This window comes from Lutra lutra, chromosome 1 (assembly GCF_902655055.1).
Source record: "Lutra lutra chromosome 1, mLutLut1.2, whole genome shotgun sequence".
In the NCBI taxonomy this organism is placed as follows: domain Eukaryota; kingdom Metazoa; phylum Chordata; class Mammalia; order Carnivora; family Mustelidae; genus Lutra; species Lutra lutra.
Genome location: NC_062278.1, coordinates 134,574,032 through 134,589,845, shown reverse-complemented (window position 1 = coordinate 134,589,845; position 15,814 = coordinate 134,574,032). Strand labels below are relative to the sequence as shown.

The 15,814-nt window shown below is 41.0% G+C and overlaps 1 protein-coding gene across 4 annotated transcripts in view; it reads left to right on the top strand.

The window, feature by feature from the left end:
• LOC125104624 (collagen alpha-4(VI) chain-like) overlaps window positions 1-15,814 on the top strand; it is a 127,574-nt gene that overhangs the window by 31,547 nt on the left and 80,213 nt on the right. For all 4 annotated transcript variants that reach the window (XM_047737261.1, XM_047737271.1, XM_047737253.1 and 1 more), the window contains exons 7-8: window positions 11,640-12,185; window positions 12,529-13,083. In XM_047737261.1, coding sequence (XP_047593217.1) covers window positions 11,640-12,185; window positions 12,529-13,083 — 1,101 coding nt within the window. The remainder of the gene's footprint in view (window positions 1-11,639; window positions 12,186-12,528; window positions 13,084-15,814) is intronic.

Below are 15,814 nucleotides of genomic sequence, written 5' to 3'. Positions count from 1 at the left end.
TATTTTAAAAAGGATTTTATTTATTCATTGGACAGAGAGAGAGAGAGAGCACAAGCAAAGGGAGTGGCAGGCAGAGGGAGAGGGAAAAGCAGACTTTCTCTTTTTTAAAAAATTTTAAAAGATTTTATTTATTTATTTATTTGAGAGAGAGAGAGAGGGAGAGAGAAAGGAAGAAGGATGTGAGAGAGAGACAGAGAGAGACTACAGCAAGGGCAGGGGCGGAGGCAGAGGGAGAAGCAGGCTCCCTGCTGGGCAGGGAGCCCGATGCGGGGCTTGATCCTGGACCCTGAGATCATGAACTGAGCCGAAGGTAGACGCTTAATGACTGAGCCACCCAGGTGCCTGAGAAGCAGACTTTCTGCTGAGCAAGGAGTCCTGTGTGGGACTCAGTCTCAGGGCCCTGAGATCATGACCTGAGCTGAAGGCAGACACTGAATCCACTAAGCCACCCAGGTGCCCCTTTTTTATCAGTTTGATGAAAATATATGTAATATGTAATTTACAGTAGAAGCCTTAGGGATATAAGTATGGATTTACTAAATCTTAACTTTCTTGAAGTAGAACATTATTTCTAAAAAGATAAGAATATTCTTGAAATTAAAAAAAATAACTTAAAATGTAAATGAACATTAATTTGCCAGTCTTTTGTGTAGAGCCAAGGCTTCTTTGAAAATGAGCCCTGCTGATTGGATTTCCGTATGTTTTCTTCATCAAACATCCAATAGTATAGTTTGTGTAATTTCTAGTTTCTTTATTTTTTTAAAAGATTTTATTTATTGTTTGACAGAGAGAGATCACAAGTAGGCAGAGAGGCAGGCAGAGAGAATGGGGGAAGCAGGCTCCCCACTGAGCAGAGAGCCTGATGGGGCTTGATCCCAGGACCCTGAGATTTGGACTTGAGCCTAAGGCAGAGAGACTCAACCCACTGAGCCTCCCAGGTGCCCTAATTTCTAGTTTCTTTAGAGTGGGAAGAAAACTTAGCCACTTTTGAAACAATTTGAGTATAGAATCCTGATTTTTGATAGTCTCAAAAATTCAGTTTTTGTAGTGCTATCTGGTACAACAACAATTTCCTTTAAAATAATTTGCTTTGTTGGATCTTGTGTAAGCAGTTAACCTGGTTTTCATAGACATAATAAACCTTTTATTCACACTCATATCCTATTGATTTGTACAATATTTGATTTGTTGTGTAATTGTAGTAACAAAACTGCCATACATAGGCTGAGCAAAAACACACATTATTCTTGGTAGGCTTATTCCTTGTTGACTTTACAAATAAAACAGTCTGTTACTTCACCAGTGAAAATGGGTTAATTTGGGAATGGCAAAGAACTGTGATTCAGGACATGCAAGCTCTAGCAATAACAGTAGGCAAGTCCAACAAACAAAGGAGAAGAATATTATTTTATTGAGAAGGAAGAAATTGGGAGGGATTGTTTTGAATGAAAGTCCATTAGAAAAATGCAAGAGTTGGGGAGGAGTCAAGATGGCGGAGAAGTAGCGGGCTGAGACTACTTCAGGTAGCGGGAGATCAGCTAGATAGCTTATCTAAAGATTACAAACACCTACAAATCCAACGGGAGATCAAAGAGAAGAAGAACAGCAACTCTAGAAACAGAAAATCAACCACTTTCTGCAAGGTAGGACTGGCGGAGAAGTGAATCCAAAGCGACGGGAAGATAGACCGCGGGGGGAGGGGCCGGCTCCCGGCGAGCTGTGGAGCAACGGAGCACAAAATCAGGACTTTTAAAAGTCTGTTCTGCTGAGGGACATCGCTCCAGAGGCTTAACCAGGGTGAAGCCCAGGCGGGGTCAGCGTGGCCTCAGGTCCCGCAGGGTCACGGAAGGATAGGGAGTGTCTGAGTGTCGCAGAGCTTACCGGTATTAGAACGGGGAAGCTGGCTACAGAGACAGAGCCGAGGAGTGACTCTCAGCTCGGGGTTACCTTGAACCGGTCGCAGGCTCCGTCACCTTGGAGTGCGGCCGGAGGCCAGGGTGGCGGGAGTCATTGGGCGCTGTTCTCTGGGGGCGCACTGAGGAGTGGGGCCCCGGGCTCTCGGCTCCTCCGGGCCGGAGACCGGGAGGCCGCCATCTTCATCCCCGCCCTCCGGAACTCTACAGAAAGCGCTCAGAGAACAAAAGCCCTGAAAGCAAACCCGAGCGGATTACTCAGCGCGGCCCCGGGTAAGGGCGGTGCAACTCCGCCTGGGGCAAAGACGCTTGAGAATCACTACAACAGGCCCCTCCCCCAGAAGATCAGCAAGAAACCCAGCCAGGACCAAGTTCACGTACCAAGGAGTGTAGTTTCAATACCAAGGAGAGCGGCGGAATTCCAGAGGAGGAGAAAGCAAAGCACGGAACTCATGGCTTTCTCCCCATGATTCCTTAGCCTTGCAGTTAAATTAATTTTTTTTCTTTTCTTTTTCAATTTTTTTTCTTCTTCTGCTAAATTTTTTTAACTTTTACCCTTTTCTTTTTTAACATTTTTAACTAGTTTATCTAATATATATATATATTTTTCCTTTTTATACTTTTTCTTTATTGGTTTTCTTTTTTAAATTTTTTTTCTTTCTTTCTGAACCTCTTTTTATCCCCTTTCTCCCCCCCCACGATTTGGGATCTCTTCTGATTTGGCTAAAGCATATTTTCCTGAGGTTGTTGCCACCCTTTTAGTATTTTACTTGCTCCAACATATACTCTTATCTGGACAAAATGACAAGGCGGAAAAATTCACCACAAAAAAAAAAAAGAACAAGAGGCAGTACCAAAGACTAGGGACCTAATCAATACAGACATTGGTAATATGTCAGATCCAGAGTTCAGAATGATGATTCTCAAGGTTCTAGCCGGGCTCGAAAAAGGCATGGAAGATATTAGAGAAACCCTCTCGGGAGACATAAAAGCCCTTTCTGGTGAAATAAAAGAACTAAAATCTAACCAAGTTGAAATCAAAAAAGGTATTAATGAGGTGCAAACAAAAATGGAGGCTCTGACGGCTAGGATAAATGAGGCAGAAGAAAGAATTAGCGATATAGAGGACCAAATGACAGAGAATAAAGAAGCTGAGCAAAAGAGGGACAAACAGCTACTGGATCATGAGGGGAGAATTCGAGAGATAAGTGACACCATAAGACGAAACAACATTAGAATAATTGGGATTCCAGAAGAAGAGGAAACAGAGAGGGGAGCAGAAGGTATATTGGAGAGAATTATTGGAGAGAATTTCCTCAATATGGCAAAGGGAACAAGCATCAAAATCCAGGAGGTGCAGAGAACCCCCCTCAAGATCAATAAGAATAGGTCCACACCCAGTCACCTAATAGTAAAATTGACAAGTCTTAGTGACAAAGATCCTGAAAGCAGCCAGGGAAAAGAAGTCTGTAACGTACAATGGTAAAAATATTAGATTGGCAGCAGACTTAGACTTATCCACAGAGACCTGGCAGGCCAGAAAGAGCTGGCATGATATATTCAGAGTACTAAACTAGAAAAACATGCAGCCAAGAATACTATATCCAGCTAGGCTATCATTGAAAATAGAAGGAGAGATTAAAAGCTTCCAGGACAAACAAAAACTGAAAGAATTTGCAAATACCAAACCAGCTCTACAGGAAATATTGAAAGGGTCCTCTAAGCAAAGAGAGACCCTAAAAGAAGTAGATCAGAAAGGAACAGAGACAATATACAATAACAGTCACCTTACGGGCAATACAATGGCACTAAATTAATATCTCTCAATAGTTACCCTGAATGTTAATGGGCTAAATGCCCCAATCAAAAGACACAGGGTATCAGAATGGATAAAAAAACAAAACCCATCTATATGTTGCCTACAAGAAACTCATCTTAAACCCGAAGACACCTCCAGATTTAAAGTGAGGGGGTGGAAAAGAATTTACCATGCTAATGGACATCAGAAGAAAGCAGGAGTGGCAATCCTTCTATCAGATCAATTAGATTTTAAGCCAAAGACTATAATAAGAGATGAGGAAGGACACTATATCATACTCAAAGGAACTATCCAACAAGAAGATATAACAATTTTATTTTTATTTTTTTTAAAGATTTTATTTATTTATTTGACAGAGAGAGATCACAAGTAGACGGGGAGGCAGGCAGATAGAGAGAGAGAGGGAAGCAGGCTTCTTGCTGAGCAGAGAGCCCGATGTGGGACTCGATCCCAGGACCCTGAGATCATGACCTGAGCCGAAGGCAGCGGCTTAACCCACTGAGCCACCCAGGCACCCCAAGATCTAACAATTTTAAATATCTATGCCCCTAACGTGGGAGCAGCCAACTATATAAACCAATTAATAACAAAATCAAAGAAACACATCAACAATAATACAATAATAGTAGGGGACTTTAACACTCCCCTCACTGAAATGGACAGATCATCCAAGCAAAAGATCAACAAGGAAATCAAGGCCCAAATGACACACTGGACCAGATGGACATCACAGATATATTCAGAACTTTTCATCCCAAAGCAACAGAATACACATTCTTCTCTAGTGCACATGGAACATTCTCCAGAATAGATCACATTCTTGGTCCTAAATCAGGTCTCAACCGTTATCAAAATATTGGAATCATTCCCTGCATATTTTCAGACCACAATGCTCTGAAGCTAGAACTCAATCACAAGAGGAAATTTGGAAAGAACCCAAATACATGGAGACTAAACAGCATCCTTCTAAAGAATGAATGGGTCAACCAGGAAATTAAAGAAGAATTGAAAAAATGCATGGAAACAAATGATAATGAAAACACAACAGTTCAAAATCTGTGGGACACAACAAAGGCAGTCCTGAGAGGAAAATATATAGCGGTACAAGCCTTTCTCAAGAAACAAGAAAGGTCTCAGGTACACAACCTAACCGTACACCTAAAGGAGCTGGAGAAAGAACAAGAAAGAAACCCTAAACCCAGCAGGAGAAGAGAAATCATAAAGATCAGAGCAGAAATCAATGAAATAGAAACCAAAAAAACAATAGAACAAATCAACGAAACTAGGAGCTGGTTCTTTGAAAGAATTAATAAGATTGATAAACCCCTGGCTAGACTTATCAAAAAGAAAAGAGAGAGGACCCAAATAAATAAAATCATGAATGAAAGAGGAGAGATCACAACGAACACCAAAGAAATACAGACAATTATAAGAACATACTATGAGCAACTCTACGCCAACAAATTTGACAATCTGGAAGAAATGAATGCATTCCTAGAGACATATAAACTACCACAACTGAACCAGGAAGAAATAGAAAGCCTCAACAGACCCAAAAGCAGTAAGGAGATTGAAACAGTCATCAAAAATCTCCAAACAAACAAAAGCCCAGGGCCAGATGGCTTCCTGGGGGAATTCTATCAAACATTTAAAGAAGAACTAATTCCTATTCTCCTGAAACTGTTCCAAAAAATAGAAATGGAAGGAAAACTTCCAAACTCATTTTATGAGGCCAGCATCACTTTGATCCCAAAACCAGACAAGGATCCCATCAAAAAAGAGAACTACAGACCAATATCCTTGATGAACACAGATGTAAAAATTCTCGCCAAAATACTAGCCAATAGGATTCAACAGTACATTAAAAGGATTATTCACCACGACCAAGTGGGATTTATTCCAGGGCTGCAAGTTGGTTCAACATCCGCAAATCAATCAATGTGATACAACACTTTAATAGAAGAAAGAACAAGAACCATATGATACTCTCCATAGATGCTGAAAAAGCATTTGACAAAGTACAGCATCCCTTCCTGATCAAAACTCTTCCAAGTGTAAGGGATAGAGGGCACATACCTCAATATTATCAAAGCCATCTATGAAAAACCCACCGCAAATATCATTCTCAATGGAGAAAAACTGAAAGCTTTTCCACTAAGGTCAGGAACACGGCAGGGATGTCCGTTATCACCACTGCTATTCAACATAGTACTAGAAGTCCTAGCCTCAGCAATCAGACAACAAAAGGAAATTAAAGGCATCCAAATCGGCAAAGAAGAAGTCAAACTATCACTCTTTGCAGATGATATGATATTATATGTGGAAAACCCAAAAGACCCCACTCCAAAACTGCTAGAACTTGTCCAGGAATTCAGTAAAGTGTCAGGATATAAAATCAATGCACAGAAATCAGTTGCATTTCTCTACACCAACAACAAGACAGAAGAAAGAGAAATTAAGGAGTCCATCCCATTTACAATTGCACCCAAAACTATAAGATACTAGGAATAAACCTAACCAAAGAGACTAAGAATCTATACACAGAGAACTATAAAGTACTCATGAAAGAAATTGAGGAAGACACAAAGAAATGGAAAAATGTTCCATGCTCCTGGATTGGAAGAATAAATATAGTGAAAATGTCTATGCTACCTAAAGCAATCTACACATTTAATGCAATTCCTATCAAAGTACCATCCATTTTTTTCAAAGAAATGGAACAAATAATCCTAAAATTTATATGGAACCAGAAAAGCCCTCGAATAGCCAAAGGAATATTGAAAAAGAAAGCCAAAGTTGGTGGCACCACAATTCCAGACTTCAAGCTCTATTACAAAGCTGTCATCATCAAGACAGCATGGTACTGGCACAAAAACAGACACATCGATCAATGGAACAGAATAGAGAGCCCAGAAATAGACCCTCAACTCTATGGGCAACTCATCTTCGACAAAGCAGGAAAGAATGTCCAATGGAAAAAAGACGGCCTCTTCAATAAATGGTGTTGGGAAAATTGGACAGCCACATGCAGAAAAATGAAATTGGATCATTTCCTTACACCACACACGAAAACAGACTCAAAATGGATGAAGGATCTCAATGTGAGAAAGGAATCCATCAAAATCCTTGAGGAGAACACAGGCAGCAACCTCTTCGACCTCAGCCGCAGCAACATCTTCCTAGGAACATCACCAAAGGCAAGGGAAGCAAGGGCAAAAATGAACTATTGGGATTTTATCAAGATCAAAAGCTTTTGCACAGCAAAGGAAACAGTTAACAAAACCAAAAGACAACTGACAGAATGGGAGAAGATATTTGCAAATGACATATCAGATAAAGGGCTAGTGTCCAAAATCTATAAAGAATTTAGCAAACTCAACACCCAAAGAACAAAGAATCCAATCAAGAAATGGGCAGAAGACATGAACAGACATTTCTGCAAAGAAGACATCCTGATGGCCAACAGACACATGAAAAAGTGCTCCATATCACTCGGCATCAGGGAAATACAAATCAAAACCACAATGAGATATCACCTCACACCAGTCAGAATGGCTAAAATTAACAAGTCAGGAAATGACAGATGCTGGCGAGGATGCGGAGAAAGGGGAACCCTCCTACATTGTTGGTGGGAATGCAAGCTAGTGCAACCACTCTGGAAAACAGCATGGAGGTTCCTCAAAATGTTGAAAATAGAACTACTCTATGACCCAGCAATTGCACTGCTGGGTATTTACCCTAAAGATACAAACGTAGTGATCCGAAGGGGCACGTGCACCCGAATGTTTATAGCAGCAATGTCTACAATAGCCAAACTATGGAAAGAACCTAGATGTCCATCAACAGATGAATGGATAAAGAAGATGTGGTATATATACACAATGGAATATTATGCAGCCATCAAAAGAAATGAAATCTTGCCATTTGCGACGACGTGGATGGAACTAGAGGGTATCATGCTTAGCGAAATAAGTCAATTGGAGAAAGACAACTATCATATGATCTCCCTGATATGAGGGATAGGAGATGCAACATGGGGGGTTAAGGGGGTAGGAGAAGAGTAAATGAAACAAGATGGAATTGGGAGGGAGACAAACCATAAGTGACTCTTAATCTCACAAAACAAACTGAGGGTTAATGGGGGGAGGGGGTTTGGGAGAGGGGTGGGATTATGGACACTGGGGAGGGTATGTGCTATGGTGAGTGCTGTGAAGTGTGTAAACCTGGTGATTCACAGACCTGTACCCTTGGGGATAAAAATATATTATATGTTTATAAAAAATAAAATTAATTAAAAAAATCTAAAAAAAAAATCAAGGGTGAAAAAAAAAAAAAAGAAAAATGCAATAGTTCAGAGTGATGGCAGTTTCCCCTTGGCTGAGTTGCTGGGATAGTTGATTTCTTTATTCATTCTTTTCCTGTTGGGGCTATAATAGTTTCTTTCCTGCTGAGGATTCTTCTGTGGGGGACTGAAATGGACAAGTGGTAGGGCATGAGAGTTCCCCTTTCTGCTCTCCCATCTCCATTTTAGAGAAGTCTCCCTTTATTAATTTTCACATCTTCCACTGAGTTAAGCAGAACTGTGTTGTGTTACCCTTGGGGGTCCCATGGGGAGGGCACTCAGTGTATTGTGGGAGCATCATTCATGTGTGCCTCTTTCAGTCCGCGAATGGAAGAAGAATTAGGCACAAACAAGTCGGCTGCAAGAGAAAGGGAGCAGGGGACAACAGTCGAAAAGACTGCTGCCCCGAGTAACTCCACAGTCTCACTTTTATTAGATATAAATAATAACCAACAAAAGAGCCAATGAAGGTCAAACATTAGTCACATGTCTTGTGGACAAACAAGAAGGAGGGCAAACTTTATAGTTAAACAAGCACATTCAAAGGACTCATCTAACTAACAACAGGCACTTTTGGGAGGAGAAAGGGGAGATAACGGAAAAGGGAAGCAGGCGGAGTTCCGCCCTGAGCCAGCTGGGCATTTCCAGCTGCTCAGCTTCAAGGTTGTATATCGTCCTTTCCCCCAAAGGCCTGTCGCCAATATGTGTTTTTCTTAAAGCTATATCTAAATGTGCTTGGTAACTAGTAAAATCTTCCAGGGGTTATATTTTAAGTAATACATTGTTCTGAGGGGCAGTTGCACATGTGTGACTGGAGGAAGGGAAGAAGTCAGTTACCTGGTGAGCTGCTTAAGAGGAAGTTTGTAGGAGAGCTCCTGCTATGTATGCAGTTTCAAAAAAACACCAGAGAAAACATAGCAGTTAAGTATATGCACCTTGGAGTGAAAGTGCCTGAATTTTAAGTCCCTAATTTTCCACTTACCAGCTATCCTAAGTATCTTTGTGTCTGTTCATTTGTCTAATTTTGTCCACCCATGCTAATATTTCTAAGATTCAAATCAGGATAATAGAAAGAAGTTGACTACTTGAAATGTAGATAATTAACTTAAAATTCAAGGCTGTGATTGTATCTTCAGGGGAAAATCACTTAGCTTTTTTTTTTTTTTAAACAATCAATAAATAATCTTGTAATTTCTTGTATTACTTGTGCCGAGGTCTAGAGATTTAAAATATCTAAATAAATTCCCATCTTTCACTTTGGCATATATTTTTGGTCCCTTTCTCTGTTATGGGAATGAGAAACAAAATCGTTATGAATTTCATTTCCTTGGGCACCCACTCCCTGTAATCTGTAGGGGAGAAGGGGAGAAGAAGCCTCCATTTCTCTTTTCTAATTCATAGACAGCATAAGGGGTGAGGGTTGATTTCATTCCCACACTGCATAACAGCTAAAATGAAACCTGAAAACAGGAAAATCAGTCCAAAATCTAGAGTGGTTAGAGGTAAATGGAAGCTGGGGCAATTTTACCAGAAATCTGTTCCAGACGACCATAAGATCATGACTTACAATGTCTTATAAGATCATGACTATAATATCTGCCATTTATTACTCATCAGCTCTGTGGCAGACTCTGCTAAGCATTTTGTATATGTGATAGATATGGATGCATAACAGTCTCACTATAAAAGTTATTCTCTCTCTTTTCCCTCTTGCCTCAAAGTTCCATCTGCCAAGATTGGCATGAAGGTATAGTGCCAGACACTCTTTAGGGCTCTGGGATCCTTTGGACTGTGCAAAGGCCCTGCACTGCAGTGGAGCCTCTTTGGACTACTGCTGCGTGGGGCTGGCTCCAGAGATGCCTCTTCCTGCCCAATAATCTTTTTTGCAGACTTGGGCAAGCCATCTAGCTGTCATCAGTGGGTGATGGCTTCTGGGAAGGTCTGCATTTCTGCCTTCTTTTTCTATAACTTCCCCTTGAGTCTCCAAGAATTCAACAAACACTCTACCAGAGAGGTAGATAACTATTTTCCACACCCTTCCAAGTCACACCGCCTTCCAATATCTGCCCCGCTAGACTAGAATTGTCAGGTACAGTGCAGGATGTCCAGTTGCCTTTGAACTTCATTCAGATAAACAATACTTTATAAGTGTGTCCCATGTATCATGCAGACCAAGGTCCTTCCAAGTGAAAGGCCTGACCAAGGGAGCCCATCTGCCACCTCAGACCACTTCCCATTCAGGCAGAAACATGGAAAGTCTCCTGATTCTTCCCTGAGGCAAGGGAGTCTAGAGATTAGAAACACAAGGCTGGACCACATTTTCTGAGTGGTGCAAGAAGAAAATCATGTGTCTTTTTTTTTTTTTTTTTAAAGAATCTGCTGTGTGACAATGGGTGATCTTACTCATTTTTAATACTCAGCTCTGCTGTTTTTCTATGATCTGATTTAGTCCCCACTATAATCTTACTGAGTAGGTGTTAAGATTGCTGTTTGACAGGTTAGGAAATTGAGACGCAAAGGGGCAAGCCTGGATACCAAGTGGTTGAGAAAGGATCTAAACGTAGAACCATTTTGCCCTTTGGAGTCTAAGCCTTCATACAGAGTGATTCACTTAAGTAAGGCTCATTGAAAACAGAAAGCTTTATATTAAATTAATTAGGTTTCAGAAAGTATACTCTTTTGCCTACCTATATTTTAAGAAGGCTGACTTGCATGGGACACAGGACGATTGGATACTCAGAAAATTCCTAACTTCAAGTATGTCCTGATATTTTACTCTGGTTTGTCCTCAACTTCCCCATTTTATTTTTAAAAGATTTTATTTATTTATTTGACAGACAGAGATCACAAGTTGGCAGAGAGGCAGGCAGAGAGAGAGAGGAGGAAGCAGGCTCCCTGTTGAGCAGAGAGCCAGATGCGGGGCTCAATCCCAGAACCCTGGAATCATGACCTGAGCTGAAGGCAGAGGATTTAACCACCCAGGCACCCCTCAACTTCCTCATTTGAGAAATATCAAGTACTACTTACTTCACGTCTGAAGTGTGGTTCACCAGAAACAGAATCTGAGAAACAGACTCTGAGACAAGGATACAGATGCAAGTGATTTATCTGGGAGGTGCCCCCCAGGAATATGGTAGAGGGGGGTGGAGATTTGAGAAAGGAAAGGAAGGCAGCCAACTGAGGCTGAATTAATGAGGTAATTGCTGTAGGCAGCTGGGGCTCAGTTCTGCTGGGGACTCAGGGAAATTGCGTAGAGTTCGCCTCAGAGCTGTCCCACCCAAAGGGCAAGGGAGCTGGGTATGTATCCATTACTCCCCTCTCAGAATTAGTTGGTGGTGCTTCCAAACTCACTCCCAGGCATTGTGGTCTGCCTGCTATGTAGTTGGTTTTGCTTCTGGTCAAACAATATCCCTAGGCAGAGCCACGGGTACTTTCAGTAGAAAGCTGTTCACTCTCAAGGGGACAATGAGAGCTGAGGGCCTATGGGTGGGGATCAGGATGAACAGCTTTGGCTACGGGCTATGTCACACCCCATTCTAATAGGTCACTCCTTCTTATTGTCTAGACTGTGTACACATGGAGAAGGCTGATATTTACTTCCTCGTCGATGGCTCTAGCAGCATCAACCACGACAATTTTCTTGAAATGAAAACGTTCATGAATGAAGCCATAAAGAGGTTCCAAATTGGGTCTGACAGAGTACGGTTTGGAGTTGTTCAGTACTCGGATGAAATTGATATTCATTTCATCCTCAACCAGTATTCCAGTGTGTCAGGGCTGAAGGCAGCCATTGATGACATCCAGCAGAAGAAAGGGGGCACCATGACTGGTGAGGCCTTGAGCAGCATGGCTCAGATCTTTGCAAATACCACTCGCAGCAATGTACCTTGGTACCTCATCATCATCACAGATGGTAAATCTGAGGACCCAGTGGCTGAGCCTGCAGAGGCATTGAGGAGAGAAGGAGTCACCATTTATGCTATTGGAGTAAAAAATGCTAATGTTATGGAGCTCAAGGAGATAGCTAAAGACAAGATGTTTTTCACGCCTGAGTTTGATTCCTTAAAGGCCATCCAAAAAGATGTGGTACAAGACATCTGCTCCTCAGAGAGTAAGTGTCGTTTCTTTCTAGTCTCTCTTTCCCTCCAAGTGTATGTATCAAATCTAATTAGATAGGCTTCATTCTCAAAGTGTGGACTCATTGGGGTCCAAAAGTGAATGTTGGACACAGAGTGACCACGACCTGGAATGAAGTAAGCTGGTTAGATTCTATCTTTATCAGCTTTGCCTCTTTTGTGCTGGGTCACAGAAAATATATCTCATTGACTTCCTTTTCCGCCTCCTTTAAAAATATTTTCATGTTGTCTATATGCCACCCTGGACTGTCCCTGGGGACTTACAGTTTATTAGTTTCAGACTCTGAGTGAATGTTCTGTTCTCCCTTTTGTCCCCAGCCTGTAAGAATAGGCAAGCTGATATCATCTTCCTGATAGATGGTTCGGAATCCATCTCCCCGGAAAACTTTGAAAAGATGAAGGGATTCGTGAAGAGGATGGTCAACCAAGCTGATATTAGTGTTGATGAAATTCAGATTGGCCTTTTGCAGTTCAGTTCAGCCCCCCGGGAAGAATTTAGGCTTGACCAATACTCCTCAAAGGTGGACATCCACAGAGCCATCTCAAATGTTCAGCAGATGAATGATGGCACCCGCACTGGGAAAGCCCTGAATTTCACTCTGCCTTTTTTTGACAGTTCAAGAGGAGGGAGACCCAATGTTCAACAGTATTTGATTGTGATCACTGATGGGGTTGCCCAGGATGATGTAGTCATGCCAGCCAAGGCTCTCAGGGACAGGAACATCATTATTTTTGCCATTGGGGTGGGAGAAGCCAAAAGTGCTCAGCTTTTGCAGATTACTGATGACCCACAGAAAGTATACTATGAAGAGAATTTTGAGTCCCTGCAGAACTTGGAGAAGAAAATTCTTCTTAAGGTCTGCCTTCAGCAAGGTGAGTGACAAAGGGTTGTTATTTGACCTATGAGCCCATCGTAAATGTCAGGGATGCTGTTGTCTCTATTAATAAAATGAAACTGATCCTTCTAGCTGGAGGAGGGAGGGAGGGTCACTCTGAGGGGAGGAGAGTGGGCCTGAACCCCGGATGCTGTGGTTCACCTTTCCCTAGGGTTTCTTTCAATTGTTTTCATGGCTGTCTTCACTCTGGACTCCAGGGGCCTGAACCTTCTCAGAACTCTGTCTCGAGAATATCCTTACAACTCTTAGGTTTATTCCTTGTAGATAGAAGAACCAGACTAGAATATGTAAACACAATTTACTGAAGATTTGGGCATACCAGAAGGAAAATAGAAGCAGAGAATAATAGCAGGTACATAGGTGCTCTTTTGAACAGGTCTTTTTCTACATGGCTTTGTACAGAGGCCTCTCTACTTTGTTGCCAGGAAGCTTTGCTATGGCTGAGGTCATCCTCAACACCATTTTATCTCCTCAAGTTTTTATCCTAAACAATAAGGTCCAGAGAGAGGTGTTCTTCCTCCCAACAGTCTAGGTCTGATCTTCTTCCAAGACTTGCCTTACAACATGCCATTGACCTGCAGCATATCTTCATGGACAACTCTCCCTCTTATCCACAGGGAGTGAGATTCTCCAGCAAATCACATTATAATCAGAATGGTTAACCTTTAGATGGTCTTTTTTTGGTGCCAGGAGCGATTCCATTGGCCTCCACATATTAAAACACTTAATCTTCACATAACCTTATTAAATAGATACTATTTTACAGTTGGGGAAACTAAAGCACAGCAAAATCAGGTTATTTGGCCCAAGTAAATAGCACAGCTGAGATTTAAACTTGAGGCCGTCTTGTTCTAGAGTCTGTATACTAGGTATTGTTCTATACTGTTTTTTGGAACAGAATGGTAGAGCAGAAGAGGGCCTCTCAAACTTGAATATGCTTTTGAATCACCTGGAGCTCTCATTGAAAGGCAGATTCTGATTCAGTAGGTTAGGGTGGGATTCTGCAATTCTAACAAATTCCCAGGTGATGCTGATCCTGCTGGTACTCAAATTATACTTCGAGTAGGAGGGTAGTATAGTATAGTGTGTAGTATAGTGTAGTGTGGTGTAGTACAGTATTGTATGATATTGTAAGGCAACACGAAAGGTAGTATAGTATAGAAGAGTTTAATATAGTATGATATAGTGTAGAATGTCATAGGATGGTATACAATGGTATAATACAGTATAGTAATACATAGTAAAGTGTAGTATAGTATAATAAAGCATATTATAGTATGAAATTGTATAAAGGAGTGTATAATGAAACCCATAAAGCCTAATATTCCTACATCAACCCCATGTGGAAGCAGATACTATTACTATGATACCAAATTACCAAATGAGAAAAGCAAGGAAGAGGTAAGAAATGCCGATAGGAAATAATGGGAGTCCAGGGTTTGGATTTTCCAGAAGTTTGGTGTTGAAAGCTGGAGCTAATTTTCTTGAGTATTAAATTGATATTTTTGTTTTACTGCATAAAGGATATCACTTTGCCGTGTCCTTGCTGAATTCAGAGATCAATCGAAAAGAGTGGATATGTGAAATTACTTTTTAAATAAGCATGGATTATGGGTTGTCTTGCATTATGTAGTTCAGATTTCTCAGGAGGTAAAATCCATTTCTGTTTGTTTGTTTATATGTACCCAGGAATTATTCTAGGCAGGCTAAGAGATACAGGATTCTAACTTCTCTTTTCAGATTATTTTGTACCATGTAGTAAATTAGGATTTACATTCATTTTCAGATTTGTCTTTTAAATTTTTTTTTAAGATTTTATTTATTTATTTTGACAGAGAGAGATCACAAGTAGACAGAGAAGCAGGCAGAGACAGAGAGAGAGAGAGGGAAGCAGGCTCCCTGCTGAGCAGAGAGCCCGATGCGGGCCTCGATCCCAGGACCCTGAGATCATGACCTGAGCCGAAGGCAGCGGCTTAACCCACTGAGCCACCCAGGCGCCCATGTCTTTTAAATTTTTGATAAAATTAGGTGAGCACCTCAATAATGGCTGGAACCTAATTAATTCTAGAATTCTAGAATCATAAACCTGAATCATAAAGACCTTAGAGATTACCTGGCAAGGTTCAATCCTCTCCATTAACAGGGTAAAAAAAAAAAAAAATGCTTGCATATTCTTGCATTTACAGAATAAAGCCAACTGACATTTTCTGGGGGAAAATGTAAATTAGAAGTGTTGGAATGATATACCATACTGCAGAAAGGAAATTCCTTTTTTTCTGAAATGAGATCTGATGTAGAAATGGGATTTACATCTGTGAAAACTCCTTTTGGTGAATTTCAATTAGAGATTTAAAAGTCAAAACAAAATCAAGATTTTATATGAAAGGAGCGCATTTTCTGTCTTGGTAATTCTGGAAGCATTTGGTCACCTAGCACAGAGTGTATTATTTAGGGGATGGAAAAATAATGGCTCAGCCCTGGATCTCAGATCCGTGAGAAACTTTGAGACATTGTTTATGACCATTTTCCTTGATTAAGGGTCTAGCCAGTATTTATTTATTTTCTTCAAATTTCTCCCCTAAAATCTGCAGTTTCTTTTTTATTGATTCTGAGCCAAATACTCCAGTGTGTGCTGGTCTAAGGAGAAAATGTCCACGTCTTGGCTTGCCCCAGACAATTGCATGTTATGCTTGTCCAGAAGTAGTTAA